General features: G+C 46.1%; 1 protein-coding gene and 1 long non-coding RNA gene across 10 annotated transcripts in view; one reads left to right on the forward strand and one right to left on the reverse strand.

The window, feature by feature from the left end:
- The first annotated feature begins 1932 nt into the window (after positions 1–1932).
- LOC143839896 (uncharacterized) lies at positions 1933–4972 on the forward strand. Of its 2 annotated transcripts, none has more exons than XR_013231929.1 (3): positions 1933–2335; positions 2579–2713; positions 3378–4972. It is a non-coding gene; the product is annotated as an uncharacterized LOC143839896 (long non-coding RNA). The 2 variants fall into 2 exon arrangements; XR_013231930.1 differs by having other exon boundaries at positions 3623–4972.
- A 3342-nt stretch (positions 4973–8314) lies between these two features.
- Positions 8315–20828, reverse strand: part of SLC29A1 (solute carrier family 29 member 1 (Augustine blood group)) — a 98468-nt gene continuing 85954 nt past the window's right edge. For all 8 annotated transcript variants that reach the window (XM_077342458.1, XM_077342476.1, XM_077342511.1 and 5 more), the window contains 8 exons: positions 18216–18350; positions 17806–17903; positions 17563–17659; positions 17298–17389; positions 17061–17169; positions 15283–15368; positions 10796–10995; positions 8315–9721 (listed from right to left, as the gene is read on the reverse strand). In XM_077342458.1, coding sequence (XP_077198573.1) covers positions 9610–9721; positions 10796–10995; positions 15283–15368; positions 17061–17169; positions 17298–17389; positions 17563–17659; positions 17806–17903; positions 18216–18350 — 929 coding nt within the window. In that variant the 3' untranslated portion in view covers positions 8315–9609. The remainder of the gene's footprint in view (positions 9722–10795; positions 10996–15282; positions 15369–17060; positions 17170–17297; positions 17390–17562; positions 17660–17805; positions 17904–18215; positions 18351–20828) is intronic.

Raw genomic sequence — 20828 nt, forward strand, 5'->3', positions numbered from 1 at the left:
GTGGCCTACCCCCAAGCCCTCCAGCTGGAGGCAGCCAGTTCCCTAGCTTGAGGCCAAATCCAGTTAGGCAGGAGGGGATAGGCCATGGACCCCCTCTGGAGTTCCTGAAGACCCCCAGGGGTTCACAGACTTCTGGTTAGGAATCCCTGGGTTAGCAGAATGATGGACCTATGGCTTTGATCATGCATGGCTTATCTTTTATTAAGCATAGACGTGTGAAACATGCTGTAATCCTTTCTTAGGCACTCTTACTAATATCAGCTCTGTGAAACTCAGTGAGACTTTTTTCAGCTAAGCATTTGTACCTATGGGCTTTTTGATGGATATCTTCTAAATAATCTTCAAAATCACAATCGAAGAACAGTTGGTTCTTATATGCCGCATTTCTCTACAAGGAGTCTCAGTGGCTTACAATCATCTTCCCTTTCCTCTCCCCACAACAGATACTCTGTAAGGCAGGTGAGGTTGAGAGAGCCCTCATATTACAGCTTCGTCAGAACAGTGCTGTGACCAGCCCAAAGTCACCTAGCTGGCTGCATTTGGGGGAGCAGGGAATCAAACTTGGCTCATAGAAGCTGCCGTTCTTAACCACTACACTAAGCTGGCTTGGAGATTACTAGAAGAAACCTGTGGTTCGAGCACAAGTATTATGTTATGATTGTTATTTATTGCATTGTTATAATATTCTATGTAACCACTCTGCAACCTTTAATGTAAACTGACCAGAGCCGTATGGAAGGACAGTATAGAAATCTAAATAAATAAATATTGTCTTTATCAGAGAAGAATTCATCAGATGTAACCTTGAACACATGAAGCTGCCTTAAACTGAGTCAGGTTGTTGATCCCTCAAGGTATTGCCTGTCCTGACTGACAGCACCTGTATATGGGTTTCAGACAGAGGTCTTTCACATCACCTGCTGTGCCAGGGTATAAATCTGAGACCTGCATGCAAAGAAGATGGTATCTCATTGAGCTGCAGCCTCCCTTTTAACCAACACCAAGATGCCATGCTGGAAAAAAGGTTGTCAATTGAATTCCTGCCCACCAACCAAGGACAACAGGGTTTAGTTAAGAACTATTGCCTATCTTATGGCTGTCACAATGTGGCATGAGCTTTTGCAGGCAAGGCACAAGGCTGATGTTGGTTTCCGGCTCCCTGGTTGCCTTTCCTTACTCATGGGACTGTCCAGAGGTGCTTTTGTTTTAAATATCACTATTTGTGCTTGAATCAGAGAACCAGGAGCTACAGACAGGAAAGGAAGCAATCAGTGCCTAGAAAGGATTCAGAGGGGGGCTCATGATATTGACAGACCTGCTGCATGAAATCCAGACCTGGGTGAGGGAATGGTGATGAAACACAGTGCTTTGTAGAGGAGTGCTTGATGAGGCAGCATACACTAAAGAGAAGCAGGCAAGAGCATCCATTCTCTTCTGGACAATAATTCTTATTTTTATTCTGGCCAGTTAACAGGACCCAATTCCTGCAGACACTCTGCTCTTTAAGGAACTAGTGTTTCTGTCTCCAAAATGAGAGATGTTCAAATATGGGTTTGCTTGTGAGAGTGCTGGGAATTCTGCCTTTGTGGAGAAGTATTCAATCAGATTCTGAGCTGGTCTAATTAACTCTGCTTACTTAATAAGATGACCTGCTTTGGGTCTTGGAATATTGAGAGGGCTATTTTCCTTCCAGGCCCTTGTCACACATACATCCCTCCAGAATTCCCAAATACTCAGCCATTCTTATAAGTTCTAGCAGACCCGTACCCTTTGGGTTGGCTGCTTTTTGTTCCTCTGAGTAAGCTAGGGGTGACTAGGTACCTATACAACCTTCCTAATGCTGCAACCCTTTAATACAGTTCCTCATGTTGTGGTGACCCCCAAAGAGAAAATTATGCAATTGTTCTTCCACAGAAATTAAACTGAAACTGACCAATGGTGTGAAGATCCATGGTTCATGACTGTATATAAATTGTTCCCCCCCCAGGGTTCCATAGATTCATAGCTGAAATGAGCTAGTGTTGCTGCAATGATAAAAGGAAAGGACCACCTGGAGCAAGAGAGGAGACAGGAGAGGGTACAGCTTTGATAAGAACAGCATCAGTACATCTGTTTCACTAGCTGGCTTGTTGATATATGCAGGATTCTTTTCCTCAGAACAGGGACAGCCATTATACATGGGGCCCCTAGCCTTTTTAAATGAGAGCTGCTACTCCCTCCTTCCCCTGGCATATTACCCAGTTCTGTTTTGTCCTAGAAAGAGAACATGGTCTAAGACGGTTACTAGAAATTGAGCAGCATGGAGAAACTTTCTATGAAACAGAAGCTTGTGGAGGTGAGGGGGCAAATCGCTCTGCATTATTTTCCTGAGGCTGCATGAGCTACTTTGCAGTAATTAGTAAGCTACTGGTAGCTCATGAGACCCCTGCATTATAGATTGATGTGGTGAGCTGATAATATTTGTGGCCTATAGACCCATCACAGTCACAACCCACCACTAGCACTTTTCATAGCTCCCCTTTCTGTGATTTCTTCATCACTGAGATCCAAGTCTAAACTGCAGCAGTGTCTACTACAGATGTTGAGACCTCAAGTGAAGCCAATCATGAGAATATTTGCAATGAAGTTGAATCTGATGAAGAGAAGACTAAAATCAGAGCTGGAGGCATGGGAAGACAGAGCTCCACTGGCTGGAGGCCAGGGCAAACACAAGGCAAGTAGCTCCAGCTCTGGAAAAGACCAGTAAATCTGATCAAGGAAAATATCATATTGATGGAGTAACAGAGATACATATAGCTGGTATGAAGTGTTTCTATCGATCATGGATAGCCACTGGGGACCGATGTTTGCTCTTTGCAGCATCTGTGGATGAGACATCAAAGTGAGCTTGGGGGGCCACCATGATGTTAGGTAGGTAGGAAATATCACTAGCCACACACCTGGCTTGATAGCAGAGGAAAGGTAAGAGATGCAGAATTCCCCTATCAGCCCATCTTGGTGCTCAAAGCTACTTCCTAAGTTCATCAAGAAATTCTGCCCAGAAATGGTTGCAGTAAGTTGCTTTGCTACAAAAGCCACCTGTCTGGTGCAGATGATTTGGACTCTGCTGCCAAGATTGCCAAAGTTGTCCAGATCTGCCAAATGATTCCATTCTGCATTTGGGTGGTCTGGATATGAATAATTTGAAAGATACAGCGAAGTATGCTGTGTGAGAATATGTTTGTCATCTCTGGACAATGCAGACTGTATGGGTAAAGTGGTTCTTTTGATACTAGCTCTTCCTGTTACTCAGCAGAAATGTTGACCAACAATGCAATCTGCCTGTACCTGTCAAAATGATTTCTGATATTCACTGCTGTTTCTCTTCCAATTCCCAGTGGAAAGCATTGCTCAGGGACTATGAATTGTTTGTCAAAGTGCAACCTTTCAATAGAATAGCAAGTGCTTGCCCACGATGCATGAGATTGCACCAAGTGGGAACTCACATGCTTGAAGCATGGAATGGACTGAAGATGTATCTCCTGCCTCTCACTGAAACAGAATGAGCTTGGAACTGACTATAGAACCTAAAAGTACAACCAGTTTTTCTGTCTTTGAAGTATGTCCTTGAACTACATTACAGATTCAGCATGAAGATGGAGGATGAAGACACTGGGTCACCTTGCACAGTGACCTTTCTAGAATGTCCAGGTTTTTCTCAAAGACAGCTTAAGCCAAAGACTGTTGTGAAACTTTAATTACAAAATGATCTTGGATAGCCTAGAAATTTTATCCCTCTGAGTGCAGTGTGGATTAGCCTTGGAACATCTTTGGATATTACACCACCCTGGATTGAAACAACTGTGATAAAAGGCAGCATGGATCTGTGTCACTGACTGAATAAAGTGATCAAAAAACTCCCCTTGAGGGACTTAATATTTTTAAAAAAGACTTCCATGTTCCTTAATCCCACATCAAGGCTGCAGGTGTTGGCCAAGGTGATTTCTTACCTTGGAGCCATCCTGGAGATCATACTGAGGAAGCTGGCCAACTGATGGATCATTTTTCAACATACCAGTTCCAAAATGCTGAGGGGCGTTTTGCTTTGCTTTTTTTTGCAAGGACCATTTCAGGGAACTGAGCAGAGTTCTGTGCTGCAGAAGATGGTTGAACGGCCATTTTGTGTTTGCCCCACCCTAACTCACAAAACTCAGCTTGTTTTCCTAATTATGAACAAACTAAAAAGACAACTAGGGGAAGGCTTTTCAAACTCTTTAACACCCTGGTTGCAATTAAGTCAAGCATAGAATGGGAGGGTATTGAGGGACAGCAGCTAAAAGACAATGCTGGAATGAAGACCTCCTCCCACCCAGTCAGAAATTATTAAGGAAGAACTCTGCAGAAAATAATTTTGATTATATATGTTTATACATCAATTTTTAAAAAGTATTCAGTGTACTTGGTATACTATAGTTTCGGATCTCAGACATGGGTATCTTCCTGGATACAGAAATGCATTATCTGAATTCAGAGTTCAATGCAAACTTTATTCTTGTATTCCTTTATTCCATTGTATTTTATCTGAATCAGTGAATTATGATTGGCTTTACCCAGGTCTGCAATCCAGAATCTCCTGGGGTTGACTCCATTTTAGTGGGGGCCAAACAAGTGTGACACGTAAGCATGTCATCAAAACAGAAAGTTTCGGAAAAAAATGTAAATAGTGGCGTCTGAAGTAAACCAGATGTGTGTACAAATTCCTTGAGTTAAATTAATTTAAAATGTGAGCAACATGGCTTAATTTAATTGTGAATCTTTAGGGGGGAAATTTTCTCAATCAAGTTGCCGTCGAGTGATGGCAGCCCCAGAGGGTTTTCAAGGCAAGAGGTGGTTTGCCAATGGCTGCCTCCCCATAGTGACCACGGTATTCCTTGGAGGCCTCCCATCCAAATACTGACCTGCTTCTCAGTAGCATGGAGTGGACCAGGGACTAACTAGGGAGGACTCTCTCTGTATAGTCTGCCTATTTATTGCCTCCTGACCTCATAGTTCAACAAGCAGTCTCTGAAAGGAAGTGGGTGGCTCCTCTGGACTACCCAGGGGATAGGGCTCTGTTTCCATCTACAGCCAGACACCGCACTGTTTAAATGCCACCAGTCGCTTTGGGCACTTTGGAAGCTCATTGCAAACGGCCCCAGTGAGGAAAAGTGGAAGCCTTCCTCCAGTGTAAGCAGCTCTTTCTCCTACGAAAAGGCTTCTTAGGCTAGAGGGGGTATCCCTCATATTCCTGATGTTTCATGAATTGCATACCACTTCCTCCTTTTAATTTTTCTCCAGACACAGGTGCATAGTTTCTATTTGTGGCCAGGATTTGTGGGGGGAGGGGGGGCTGGCAGTGGAGATTAAAGATTTATAGAAAAGATGAGGAAGAAATATGTAGGGATAGAATGTGGACCGTGATTGAAGATTTAGGACGGGGCCAATTGGTTCCACCATGAGGCCGGTGGGCGAGGCATCCATTTGTTGGAAATACTATATCCTGTTGCTTCTGTAACAGTTTTCAGACAAAGGGGTTCATCCTATGCCTGGACTTGTGATTCTCCTAGAGGCAGTTTAGATAATACCAGTTAAAACAGTAACACAATTTACTGTACTCTACAGGTTTTTGAGATGGTTTTCAAATAAACTATGTGTATCTATATCTCCACCTAGGTCCTTCGTCCCTTAAGAATGTTCTTTCTATGGTGAGAGCTTTGCAGATGTTCTGGATACTCTATCCTGGGTTTTCTTGACAACCCCGGAAGGGTTTCCTGATTGGGCAGGAGTTATATTTTTAATTAATTGGGTGATATGGCCATATATGGTTATGTTGACCTCCCCCTCCCCCACCCCAATGGCCAATAATGGACCTGGAGGGGGTGGAAAGGACGGAGGCCCCAGTCCTAAAAATCCTTGCAGCTGAGGCTCATTACACGTGATAGGAACTGGAGTCCAGAGAGGTAGGTACTCTCATTTTAACTGCATGGGGGGGAGAGAGGAAGGGGGCAACAGCAGCCAATGCCTAAAGGTAAAGGTATCCCCTGTGCAAACACAGAGTCATGTCTGACCCTTGGGGTGACGCCCTCCAGCGTTTTCATGGCAGACTCAATACGGGGTGGTTTGCCAGTGCCTTCCCCAGTCATTACCGTTTACCGCCCAGCAAGCTGGGTACTCATTTCACCGACTTCGGAAGGATGGAAGGCTGAGTCAACCTTGAGCCTGCTGCTGGGATTGAACTCCCAGCCTCATGGGCAGAGCTTCAGACTGCATGTCGCTGCCTTACCACTGCGCCACAAGAGGTTCCAGCCAATGCTTGCCCCAGCCCTATTCCTGGCCCAGTGGAGTAGGCTGTTCAGCTGTATCTGGTGTTTGGGAGGCAGGGGCATGGCAGGGCACTCTCTCCCCACCCCTCCTGCACTGCGAGGACACAGCGCAGTGATTTGCCATCTTGGGTGCAATCCTGGACCCTTCTAGCTGCTCTTGGGGGAGTTAAAGTGGAAACACTGCAGCTAGTTAAAGGAACGCTGCAGCCACCTCCTGTCCAGCGTGGCTGTGGGAGGCTGGCCAGGAGTGGCAGTTTATAAGCCTAATTAATAATAAATAATTAAATTGTCCTGACAGCCTGACTCTGAGAGGGTATGTAGCGACTTGGTCAGGGCCCCTCCCTCCCGCACAAATATAGAGACTAAAGCTCCCCTCCCTTCTGTATCCCCCTTATCTGTTGGTTTCCCAACATCTTCCTTGCTTCCTATCTCCTTCCTCTGGGCTGTTGAAATTAATTCTGGAGTTTCTTGAAGCCTGAAGAATGTTTCATGGGTCACAGTGGTAAAAAGATTTGAGAAAGGCTGCAGTATCCATTCCCTACACTAATGACTGGGGGTCTTTAAACTTTCAATGACCTGCTTCAGCAACAGCCTACAGAAGTGAAATCTATTTTTAAAATGTCATGGATTTTCTGAGTTTAAGGAGGAATTATGGATAGATTTATTGATAAAGGCCATTATCCCAATTCAAAAATAACTTTTTATCATTCTTATTCTTAGTTTGTGGATTTTGAAAGGATGAGCAGTGTTGTGATCATGTTGGCCATGCGGTGCCAAGAAGGAGAAATGGGTCAAGTCACTGGGCTGTGCCAGCAGCTAATACTGTGTTGTTTGCTTGCTGTAGTGTTAGCATATTACAGTGGGGGCCACACTGTCTCCACAACTGTAAATGCCTTAGAATTTAAACAGCAGTAACTTTACTAGTTCAAAAAATAACTAGCAAGTTGAAATTACAGCTAATTGAAGTATGCCTTGGCTTTCCTCTAGAATTGTGTGGATTTGTTATGCTGATTCTGATGCCTTGAAGTTGCCTAACCAAGCTCATAGGTTCGTGAGGATAAAATGGAGGGGCAAACAATGTGGGTTACTTTGGGCTCTCACTAGGGAGACGGGTGCAGTTGTATCATTGAAGAGTTTGTATCCTACGCATGGGTTGGGGCAGTGTTGCAGTGAAGAGATATGGCCAAGAGATGGCACTGTGGCTCCACCATGGCTCTTAGAAGCCCTCTCTGGCTGGAGTTCTTTGAAAGTGGTTTTGCCAGGAGCCTCGCCTCCTGTGACAGCCACACCCTTGGTTAAGGTGGTTTTGGAAACAGTATTTTAAAAATCTGCAAAGCTATTTTACTGGAAGTCAAAGTGAACATATACACTACAGGCAGCAAGTATTTCCCTCGGCATCTAAAGCAGGAACAAGATCTTTGGTGGCTAATACAGGTTCCTTGCTGTAGCTTCTCCACCCCAAGTGTTAGGTTGGCAAACAAAGGTCAATATTTGAGGGAGGGGACAGCTCAGGCACATCCTTCAGACTGCTCCTTATTTGCTGCAAAGCCCTCATCCCCTGCTTTCAGGTAGAAACATAATGGTGAGCATTCTGTGTTGATCTTTAGTTCCAGCCTTGGGGCTTCTCATTCCACTTTCTTGTAACCCAGAAGACCTCCTGCAGTTTCCTTCAGCACTTCCACACCATCAGCCTTTTATTGTGTCTCATCTTCTCATGGTAGTGCCGTACCCGTGCTTCTGAAATATGCCCTTACAAATTAGCAACACTAAATACTATTAAACCCTTTTACTACCCAGTATTCCCAAATTATTCTATTAACTCTTATTTACCTTAGTCATATTTATGCTTTTTATATTTTACCTGATGTATGTTTTAACATTTTATGCCATTATAGGATTGATTGATTGATGGACTGATTGATACTACCCAGTACTCTTTCTTCTATCTCTTGAGATAAGACTTCAGACATTACTTAGAAAAAAAGTCCTATATTTAATTTCCTTTCTGGTTTAACATACACGTAGGTGCTCTTCCACTTCTTGGAGGGCTACAAGCTTCCTCACTTTTAAAAACAGCAAAGTTTGTGATATTTCTTTTAAAAAATCAGAGTTCAAAAGAAAACAACTAAAATCCTGAGGTTTACATTCTAAAGAAGACATCCAATAAACTAAAAACTGACTGACTGTTTTGAGCAACCATAAAATAAATCCATTTTAGCCCTTAAGACCAGGCCTTGGTCTAGTGGTGGTGGGTGGGAAGGGCTCAGCCTTTCTAGAACTCCATGATTCATCTTGCAGGATGGCCCTCATGACCCCCTTGTATTGCTACCACCTACTGACAAAGCAAGGGAGACATCATATGAAAGCTGGGGGAGGGCAGGGTTAAATGTCAGGGGTGTTAGCAGTCTATACACACAGCAGCTGTACATATATATATTTACAAAGTAATATGGCATAAATTCAAGCCTGATAACTGGCTGGCACTGAGGAATGGCAAAGAGCTTAATTTGTCAAAGAAATTCTTGCCATCACTGGCGTGCTCAGTCTGTAAGCACCTCCTGTCTATAAGCACCCCTTGTGCTGGAGGAGACTGGGGAAGGAGTGGTTAGGCCTCTGCCTTACTGTTTTCCAGCATGGGGACCAGGTATGGCCCTGCTGGCCATGGGGTGGGGATAGGCCAGAAATGCGCCCCCAAAGGACAGCTATGCTATTGAGGCACTGCACTAGCTTCATGGATCTCAGGGTTGTTTCAGAGCTGCCCACTGGCTGTGCAATAATGTAGAGAGAGACTTTTCCTTTTGACTCAGGAGCAGGTCCTGATGAATCCTGGGCACTCAGACTGGTTCCGTGTAAGCAGAAGCTGTCTGCAAGGCTGAGGCAGCACTGGTGCAGCAGGGGGATAAATCCCTTATCTTGTCTTGTCTGGCAGTAGAAAGCACAACAATGTGAAAAACACACAAGGACAGAGCATTGCAAGCAGCCCCCGGCTCAAGCACCGAGTACGAATGATCTTGGCCTTGGCAGGCACAAGCATGGAAACATTCTCATGCACCCAAGAGAGCGCAAAATTGTGTAACGCTGGATTGGTAGAGGTCAAACATTACTGACATGGGTAAAAATCACACGCAAGAGGAGCTGAGTCATCGGTGCAATCAGGGAAGAGCCAGACTCCAAGTTGTGTGCTACACATATCAGCTAAGGCAGTGAGTTCTTGGAAAGCAGGCACTGATCCTCTGCCCCTCCTATCCAAACTGTTCTGGGCACCCTGCTAGATTACAAGTCTGAATAGGAAGGAGGAGACAGCTCCCAAAGCCAGGCCCAGTGAGAGGAAGAACGCCATGATGGCTCCAGCAGTCTCGGCTTCATGGGGTAACACCTTCCTAGTAGGGGAGAAAGAGAGAAAGAGGCAGGTCAACATTTAGCAACAATGGCCGCTCTGTGCAAACTAATTGCCAGGTCTCATGTATGTAATGCAGCGTGTCCAACTTGATCAGGCTACACATGCCACAAATTTTCCAAAGGCAAAAGCAAGCATACCTACATGTGTTCCTACTAATGAAGTCAATATTGGTTTTCTGGCTTTAATTTTATACTAAGCGCAGAGGTTTTGATATATTCCCAGCCCCCACCCCCTTAGTCATGAGGTTATTGTAGCCCGAGGAAGGCTTAGGCTGAGAACAGAAAATATCTTTCAAGAATGGGTGTGTTGGGGGTGGATTTACTCATTTTAGGACGGCTGTACTTCAGGTTCCAGGTAGCTCCTTGTCCTTTCTGAAGAGGTATGCCACAGTGCCCCGCTCCTCTGTGTTAAGTGCCCAATGCTGAATTAATTGCCTTCTAGAAAGAGAATGACTGCCTCGTGTCAGGACAAGGACCGGGTCACATCACCCAGTATCAGCAGTGCATGCATAATGGTAGCCTGGGAAGAATTCCTGTGTCCCATGCTGGGAGCATCTTCCTCTGCTATGCTCTCTGTAAAGACCAGTGACCTGCAGTTGGCTGTCTTCTTCCTCCTCAAATGCATTGTGTATTCATAGCTCCCCAGGTCCCTCCAGTTTGGGGAAGTGGGAGACTTCAGGATGTGATATGAAACTTGGCCCAAAGAGTATGGAAAAGTTTGTGGTTACTACCCTTAGGGGCATACTGAAGAAATCTTGGGGAACTACCCCAGTTAACTTACACAAATAACATGGGGTAGATTAAGACAAACCATGGTCCAAGTGGCTGTTGAGGTTAAGAATGTGGAGTCTCTAGCTGTGGGGAAGTCCTTCTGCCCATGGGTGGCCAAAGGGAAAAGGCAAGAGATAAGTGAAGCTAGTGCTTGCTGACCAACACAATCGGCATTGTAACCGTTACCAGCCTTCACCTCCATGTGAATGACCCACCAATGCTTACGGAGCACGAGAAGCCGGGGTTAAATGGGATGCAAGCTTGCCTTCTCAGGCAATACTCACTTGGGCCCAAAGCACATGCAGAGGCTGGCCAGGTATCCATTGGAGATGGAGAAGAAGATCATGAAGACGATGTACCAAGCATCATGGGCAAAGAGGACAGGCAGGTTCCAGCGGGGATTCACATTACACAGCATGAAGAGAGGGATGAAGATCACACGCAAAACCACCATCACGGGTAGCAGACAGCTGTCCTTTCCAGGCTGCAGTGGGTGGAAAAGAGATCATTGCTATTTATTTGCACACATTTATAATTAGTACTTGCCACATGAGTAGGTGACCAGTGAACACAGGATGTGCCTGGATGAATCCCCTCATTCACTATTTTTTTCCTAAGCCTGTCGTAAGTGTGTGGGCATGACTCCGCTGGGCTTTCAGCTCAAACAGTAGACGTGTACTTTTCAAGCTGGAAGTTGTAGCCCCTTGCTTAAGAGTTGTGTAGAGGGATCTCACTATGCACCTCACAAGGCATCACATCACCTTTTGCTTTTTTTGACACACACAGCCTGGATTTTCTCACCCTGTGGTTCTCCCCAGACTGCAGTATGACTGACTTTTCCCTTCTATGATAACTACGTTTCATCTCCATCTGGTTGTTCTCAATTTGCAAACCTTTGTCTAAACTGATAGTTCAAGGTAGAATTTTGCTGAGCTGTAAAGGTCAGCTTCGTTTTGTGGGAATATCAAGGAAATTTGGGAAAGAGGTAAGGAAACAGATGGGCAGAAGCCGCTTCCACCCACCCACCCTTCTCCCGGCTTCTGCCGGGCCCGGCCACTCCTTTGCAGCAGCAAAGGAGCACCCGGGCCCAGCAGAAGCTGCTCCCGCCCAGCCCCGCCGTTCTCCTGGCTTCTGCCGGGCCGCCGCCTGCCGCTGCCGCCAACACTTCGCCCCCCCGGCGCAACCGGCCAGCAGCTGCCGCCAAAGGAACCTTGGGGACCGCAGCCGCAAGCTCCGCTCTGCCCCACGGAGCACCAGCTGCCCAGCTCCTGCGACGCCACCCCAGGTAGGCACCAGGCCCACAGGACGCCCCCGCCCTTGCCAGGCAGGGCCGCACAGCCCCGCCGCCCTCTTAGCGCGCCCTGCTAGCGCTCGCTGCATTTTGCCTGCAGCGGGCTTATTTACTAGTTATATTCATATTGCCTCAGTTAGCCCTTTGCTGCTCAGTATCAAGTTCACATTGCAGAGGAACAGTCCGTTCCTCACACACATTCTTGGATCCTCTGTGGCCACCCTGCTGAGCAGTCAGCCCAAACTCTCCTGACAACACTTTGGAGCCAGTTCCCGTAGCCACGGGCATGGATGAACGGCTCCTGGCTGCTTCACTGGGGTCATAAAGGGCCTCTGAAAGTAAGGTAAAAGCTTCATATCTTCTCCGAACCTCGAGACTCTTCTTCCTGCCAAGGCAGGAGGAAATGCCACACAGATAGCTTTCATTCGCAAGAAGAAAGACCAGAAGAGCAGTTGTTACCATCTGGGCTGGATTAACTGGGTTGCTGGCATGTTTCAAGAGGAAACGGCAATAGTCGAAAATAACATTCCAAACCGCTGGAAAAGTTACCCAGGCAAACATGACACATCATGGAACATTACGCCCTGCCCTCAGCTGTGGCAAGAGGACCTTTGGAAACCTCAACAGGTTGCAACACTTACACTAACCTCCACTGGACTTAGTAGACACTTTCTTTACCCCACCTAGGGGCACTTCAGTTACTGAAAGACATGAGCAGCAAGGGGGGAAATAACCTGGATAAAAATCTCCAGTCTTAGCTGGCATAAGTTTATCCCACTTAAGTTCAGCTATTTCCCACTCTGCGATCCTTTAACTGGAGAACTCAAGACATAAACATGAAGTTTTTAACAGTTGTAGAACATATACCTTCCCTTGACTGAGAAAGGTTGGGTAACCCTGAATATGCTTTTAATTTTCTTCAGCTGAAATCACACAAGTTTGGGTTCTTTTCAGAGATGTCACCTTGCTGTGTATGGATGTGTTTATTTTGCACGCGGCTGTCGTATGTGGCTTTGTTCGCTCGCTCACTTGAGCTACCTGGTCCTAGTTTTATTTATTTATTTAAACCCTACCATTCTCCTTAATCAGGTCCCAGACAGCATTAGATTGTTCTCTTTTCCTCCACTTTATCTTCACAACAACCCAGTGAGGTTTGGCAGAATGTATGACTGGCCCAGGTTCACACAGCAAGTCCCCTTGGCAGGGTAGGGCTTCAGACCAAAGTTCCTGGGATCCTAGCAACACTCTAACCGCTATACCACATTGCTACCGTATTGCAGCAAATTTACTTGTGCCATCTATTATTGAGGCTGGGCTGGAGACCAGGGCAGTAAGGTCGTGTCCCTCCCTTCCTTTTGGCAATCTACACCCCCTAGGCTGACATCGCCTGGGGTCATCTATTGAGCACAGTCTGGGAGCAGAAGAGAGGAGGCTCCACGGGGCAGAACAGGGTACTGTTTTATTGCCGCCATTGACTGTGCTGACTGTACCAAATTGTATTGCCCCCAGTTGCATTGGGGTTTTTAATGGTTTTATTTTTATTGTAAACTGCCACAAGCTGGCCTGGCTGAGAGTGGTGGTCTAGAAATTCAAGAAATATAAAACACAATAATAATAATCTACTCAATTATGTAGCTTGATCTGCAGCACCCAACTGGATCGTGGGCTTGCCTTTCCTTCCTCTCCATCGATAATGGTTTACAACATTTGCCTACACTCGTAAAGCCATTCTTATGACTATGAGAATTTCTGAACTTCGGCCATATGGAGAAAAGAATCCCCTGAAAAAGCAGTGAGGCATGGCAAAACACAGATCAGATTCTTTACTGGGAAAATTTCCACTGTGACTAGGTAATAAAATCGCCAAGAATTGAATTAAGCATTCTGGAGATGGAACAGTCCCTTGATTATCGGACTAGCTTTGGTCCATTGTGGGAGCACAACCAATGTCATCAATGCGGGAGATAATGTTCATACCTTCCCCCAGTTTGGTTTTAACCACACAGTCGGATACAAACAAAAGCAGCCTTCTTTTTCCCAAGTGAGGAGGCAGCAAGAAAACAGAAATGCCTGAGGAAAGGAGTCTGGCACAAACCACATACACAATCATGCCTGTGGTGTCAAAAATTCCACAAAGTTGTTCTCAAAACATTTTCTCACTTGTTTGTCTCTCCACTTGGGATATGGTCAGGGACTTGACAAGAAGAGCCAAGTTAACATAGCTGACCTTAGGCACAAAGGGAGCAGCAAAAGGGGAGCCAGGCATGGCTTCTTACTGAGATCTACAGGCTCCAATCAGGATAGGGCCTCATATTATTGTATACTGACTCACTGATTCAAGAAAGCAGCCTTAATAATGTAAAGGAGGCCACAGCAGTAAACAAAATGGTCGTGTATAATGATCAGGGCTGAGAGCCAAACTATGCAAGACTTTTAAAAATGCTCAGTCGAGAATAAATGAGTCACTGTACAACAGTATGAGGCCCTGGTCCTGATCTAAGCCAGTAGGCCTCACAGAGAAGTTATACCTGGCTTCTCTTTTCGCTTCTTCCCACACCTAACTTGCTTTCCTCACAGCCACACGGCAGCTGTAGCAAAAGTCCATTGCAAACGTTGTGGGAGTGGCCAGGGTGAGGGGGGTGGGGGGGAGAGGAGGCTCCTGGCTCCTCCATGCTGTTCTCCTGAGCTGAGACACATTCCCAGCAGCTGCTGTGTGGCTGCAAGGTATGTGAGTGAGTGTCTTGTGCAGTTTGGCCTTAATATAGGGAGTGGGTTGAAGAGGCCCACTGAAGAGCCAATAGAAAACATATTCCTTGGAATCCACATGCTCTCTCCATAGCCTTGGAATCCACAAGCTCTCTTTGTCCCCTAAGTCATGGAGCTTTTTCCAGATCCTTCCTCTGTTGACAGGACCCTGCCACTAAGCGCTCTTTGTACTTTCCCAGACAGCTGGCTGTATGTCAGTCTGAGCGTGGGCTAGGTTACAAGAGGCATCTTCATCCAAGCAATGCAGATGAGGCAGAGGAATAGAAGGATGCCAGAACATTTAACCAGAACTGTACTCACAACAAATCAGTTCCACCCAAACCCACATTTCCTTGGGCCAAGCAAAATAGTAAAACATCCTTATGTTTTTGTATTTCATCACTTGATTGTTGCTTATGTTCCTGGTAAACTTCAACCGTCAAATTCCCCACCATTTCCCCTTTCTTCCTATTTCAAGTCTCCTCCTCTGCCTCTGCTGCCTCTCTTGCTCTTGAGGTCATGGTCCCTATGAGCTGTCTGTTCAGGCTTCCTTTTTCACTGACTGGGGGGATTCTAATTCTCTGCCTTTCAATTGAGCCCAGGATCTCCCCCCCCTCCCCCCAACTCATTTCTCAGCACAGAGAACAGGGCTGTGATGATGGCTTGTTGTGCATATTACCAAGAGTAGACTTGGGTGGATTGAGCGTTATTAACACCTCATGGTCCTGCACTTACCCATATGCAAACAGCCGTCAGGCTCCGCCCAGCCCAGTCAAAGACATTAAACACCAGGAAACAAGAGACAGGGATGAAATATTCAGCTGAGAAGAGAATGGAGAAGACCGATCAGTGTCAGGACCTCTGTCTACAGCTATATTCAGCAGAGAAACACAGAAAACTGATTTTATTGTGCTACTTCAGACCAACATGGCTACCCATTTGAATCTGTCCTTCTGGGAGACGCATACATGCTTGTGTAAAATGGAAGGGTAATTCAACAAAACGGGAAAGGAGCTAGGCTACTGAATTATTCTGAGTAGGGACTGCAATTGTAGCCAGACATGATTGAAGCCTGTCAAGCTAGTGGGGGGACGGGACATTCTTTTGAAGACATGCAAGTAACAAAATTGGTGTGTGTATGGTGGGGGGAGAGGAGTAACATGATGGCAGATTCAGGAATGCAAAAGATTATCTTGCAGGGAGGACTGAAAGGTCCAAGATATAGCTGTGTTCTCCCCTTTTAATGAGTTCTCTGTCTTCAGCATTAATTCTCCCCTCGGTCCTGTGCCAGCTTCTTTGCCCCCTTTCCTGGCTCTTCTGATTTGACTCTGGCTACTTCCCACCACCAATCTTCAGAGTGGGAAGTGGCTGATCCATATAACATGCCCTGATTACAATGGTTCCTTGTGGCCCACTGTGAGGATCTTTAGTTACCTAGAAAAGCAAACTTGATTTGAAGCAAAAGATTTCATTTATTAAGTAAAAATGCACCCTCAGCAAGGCATTGTTGAAACAGAGGTCAAAGGTACAGGTCTCCACATATAACTCTGACCCCTCTCTCCCTGTCCCGTGGGAATCCAGAGAAAGCAGGGGAACATCAACTAGTCAAAACACCAAGATAGCGAGATTCCAAAGTTCTGGGGGTATGGGGAATTGTGTAGGGGTGAGAAGGAGAGGGAGGAAGAATGCAGGAAGGAGCATCAGGGCAATAAAGATAACATCTGTAACCACTCTGCAGGAGCGGTATAAATAAAAGGGTAAGGGGGGTAGGGGTGGGCCGTGTCCGTGATGGGCAAGGAGGCCCACTGGCCCCTTGCCATGGACTGACAAGTGTATAAGATGGTTGTATTTTGGAGGACATTGGTGGAAGGTAGACTGTTTTGGAAGGTCTGGCTGTGTTATTAATTCTATGGCTTTTCCCTTCTGTATTGTATTTATCTTGTTGCTGGACTGCTATACCAGGTTTATACCTTTCCAACTTTCTGTTGCTTTTTCAGCCACTTTGAATCTAAGGAGGACAGGCAGGGCAGGATTTCTTTAAATAAATACATAAATATTAGAAGAAGAGCTGATTTTTAATACCCTGCTCTTCACTATACAAAGGAATCCTGAAGCAGCTTATAAACACATTTCCCTTCCTCTCCATACAACAGACCCCCTGTGAGGTAGGTGGGGCAGAGTGGGCGCTAGTAGAACTGCTCTGTGAGAACAGCTCTGACAGGATTGTGACTGGCCCAGGGCCACCCAGCTGGCCATGTGGAGGAGTGGGGAATCAAACCCAGTTCTCCAGATCAGAGGCTGCTGCTCTTAATCACAACACCATCCTGGCTCTTATTGTGCTGAAGCCAAAAGACATCAATCAGGTCTGTTAGTAGATGGGGACCACCATGTAAACTGTCCTGAGTTTCCCAATAGAAGTGTAATTAAAAACAAACACCTCTTCCCACCTCTTAGGTGGTTAGAATGTCATTAGTCTTGACCCTAGCTATTTACAAACGTGAAGTTTTACTTACCCCAGATGGTTTTCCCAGCAATGGTTGACTTTACATCAACAGTTACAGCTGGAAAGACTCCAATAGTGATAGTAAAGACTAAACAGACGCTCACAGCCATGAGCCAGATCTGGGAAGGAGGACACAAGCATACATAATAAGGACAAATAAAGCCAAGGCAACCTCAGATGCTGCTATTTAGGAAACCACAAGGGCATCGGGAAGTCCATTCTAAGACCACACCTGCATCTCAAGTACCTTTCCAAATATGCTGAAGACTGAGGACTTGTGTCTTGGCACGTGGGAATCCCCATTTGTAGGGTTTCTTAGTTCTGCACCATTGGGCTCACCTGTAAGGAAAGGAAAGGAAACAATATAAAAGAACAGCACTTTAGATTGAGAAGAATACTCTTTCTTATGCTTTCCAAAGTATGTTTTTGGACTGATGCAGGGTCACCCACGTGCTTCAAATAGCTATATAGGTGTACCTCCCTCCTGAATTCTCTTCCATTCTGGCATTTACCTTTCCTGATAAGATCAACCTTGGTTTCCAGCTCAGAATGGCTCTCATGGGCATGATACTCTGTCTTGTCCTTCATGGAGTAGTAACGGAAGAAGTCCTGTAGAGAGTCAGGACATGCAACTCACATTAACATGGGTGGAGGGAGGGAATGAGAAAATCACTCAGAAGAGGATGCTCTGCCCTGGAAATCGGTACACCCCAGGAGAGCCCCACTTGCCCATCAGGAGAAAACAGGGTCCTTACCAGACGAGGCAACACCATATAAGAGCCAATGGCAAGCAAGATGACTACACAGGCTGTGATGAAATAGCCAAAGGCACAGTCTGCTATTTTAGAGCCACCTGGATAAGAGATGAAGAGAAGTGGCCATGGAGGAAGCTTCTCTCCACAGGTAATTTAGAACAGAGTGGAGGCAGCGACCCCGACCTCCAAGGGAACTGTGCTTCTAAGAACCCTGAAGTAGGGTTGGGTGCTTTGGCCGCCAAAGCGGCTATTCGCACCCGAAGCAGCCAGCACCGCGTGCATCCTCACCGTACTGCATAGCTGGCTGCTTCAGGCGCCAACGGCTGCTTTGGTGGCCAAAGCACCCAACCCTATCCTGAAGGGTGGTGGGTAGCTGTACAGCAATCACATGATAAAAGAGGATTACTCACTTGCGATAGCACAGATCATGGCCAAAGCAGCAAACGTTCCTGCAAGGCCCTGGCCACTCATAATAGGTGTTGTATAACTAGCAGGCAGGAGCCCCGCCAATCCAAAGAGGCTGCCCTGAAGAATGGCACCAAAAGCTGTCAAGAGAAAAGGCAGACATATGAACACCTACAAGGAAATACAAGGGACTGTCTGTGAGGGCAGTGTATCATCAAAGGCCATGCAACACAAAGCCAGTGCTTCTGCACATTGCTATGCTTCTGCTTGATTTGGTTCCATCTGTGTCCTAGAACCTACAACACATCCTGTTAGGAGAGGAACAGCTGTGAATTCTGATATCTCCATCCCCCCTAAATTTAGCACGGGGTATGGTAATAGAGTACTCAGTACTCACCTTCTTCAGCTGGCGCTAAAGACTGTAATTTCTTGATGGGAAGGAATTTACATGAAACAGCACTGTATGCTGTCTTTCTAATTCTTCTCACCCATCCCAGAGGCACTTTCTAACATTGTCTTCTGCCATAGGGTGAAGCCTTATATTATTTTTTGAAAAAATATTGTCTGGTGTTTCCTGAATGATCCCGTTTTCCTGTTTTATTTGATGTTTCTGTGTTGCTATAGATATATGTATTTTAGTTTGGTTTTAACTTGTGCTATGTGTTCTTTGTTTTCTTTATGAACAATAATCTCCTTTGGCTGGAGGTCTTAAGCCATACAATAAAATCACAGTTCAAATGTCAATAACTATTACAGAATGACTGATAAAAGAATTATTATTATTACTAGTAATCAAGCCCGCTGTATGAGTAATACAGCGGGCGCTAGGCACTTACCCTGTCGTGGGGCTCCCTCGGGCGGCGGGGCCTCCCCCGGGCGGCGGTCATTTGTCGGCGGCTCTTTCAGGCTGGGGGATCCCTCGCGGCCGGCCTGACGCGGCGGAGGCGCTTTGCCAGCGGCAAAGGGAGCAACTGCGAGCTGGGGCTGGGAATCGGAGGGCCTGCCGATTGGTCCCTTCGATTGTCTGTCTGGAGGAAGGGTCTAATCCGGACCCTTCCTCATCACGGACACATCCCGCCCTAGAACCCCTTAGCCTTTTATTTAGTCCGTGGCGCCCGTGGCGCCACGGGTGGTTTAAAGATTATTATTATTATTATTATTATATTTATGTATTTATGTATTTATTTATTCCCCGCCACTCCTGAAGCTGGCTCGTGGTGGGTTATACATCCATAAAACCAAGTTAAAAACCCCTTTAAAAGGACATAAAATTTCCATTACAGTTTCAACAAGATAAGAACATAGCAAAATAAATCTCACTCCCAAACCTACCACTAGAAGGGGGGGAGGTATGAGGGCCAGATGGCCCCAATTTTACATAATGCTGCACGATGGACAATAAGTAGACAAATAAATAAGTAGATAGATGGATGGGGGGAGGGCACTTTGATCTTTCTCACCAACCCTGGCCTGGCAGAAGAGCTCCATTTTGCAGGCCCTGCGGAACACCAAAAGATCCCACAGGGCCCGCAGCTTACCCGGGAGCTCATTCCACTAGGTCGGGGCCAGGACCAAAAAGGCCCTGGTCGGGGCCAGGTATGCTTCTCTGGGGCCAGGGATGATTAAATAAATTATAACCCGCAGCACATAAAGCCCTGCTGGGGGCATAGGGCATTAGGCAGTCCTGCAGATATGTGGGACCCAACCCACATAAGACCTTAAAAGTTAAAACCAGAACCTTGAACCAGATCTGGACAGCAACTGACAACCAGTGCAGCTACCTCAGAACTTGTTGGATATGGGCCCTCCATGGTGTCCCTGTGAGGAACCTAGCAGCTGCATTTTGTACCAGCTGGAGTCTACGGATCAAGGACAAGGGTAGGTCCGCGTAGAGCAAGTTACAGAAATCTATTCTGGAGGTGACCATCACATGGATCACTGCGGCCAGTTGTTCAGGGGACAGATAGGGCGCTAGTAGCTGAGCTTGCCTACTATGCCTCCAGTAAAATTAAAACTTAGCAGGAGAGTTTCTCCAAGATATTATAATAGACAAGAATTTGGCCACAGACTAACGTCAGCCAGCAAAAAGGAATATTGGTACTTGCTCTAATGGGGGAAATCCAAAATTCTCACAATGCTTCTCACAAAATTATAAAATATGCTCAGTGGTCTCAATCATGCCACAGGCACCACAACAGAGACATTAGAATCATAGAATCATAGAGTTGGAAGGGGCCATACAGGTCATCTAGTCCAACCCCCTGCTCAACGCAGGATCAGCACAAAGCATCCTAAAGCATCCAAGAAAAGTGTGTATCCAACCTTTGCTTGAAGACTGCCAGTGAGGGGGAGCTCACCACCTCCTTAGGCAGCCTATTCCACTGCTGAACTACTCTGACTGTGAAAATTTTTTTCCTGATATCTAGCCTATATCGTTGTACTTGTAGTTTAAACCCATTACTGCGTGTCCTTTCCTCTGCAGCCAATGGAAACAGCATCCTGCCCTCCTCCAAGTGACAACCTTTCAAATACTTAAAGAGGGCTATCATGTCCCCTCTCAACCTCCTTTTCTCCAGGCTGAATATTCCCAAGTCCCTCAACCTATCTTCATAGGGCTT

This window comes from Paroedura picta, chromosome 1, assembly GCF_049243985.1.
Source record: "Paroedura picta isolate Pp20150507F chromosome 1, Ppicta_v3.0, whole genome shotgun sequence".
NCBI classification, from domain to species: domain Eukaryota; kingdom Metazoa; phylum Chordata; class Lepidosauria; order Squamata; family Gekkonidae; genus Paroedura; species Paroedura picta.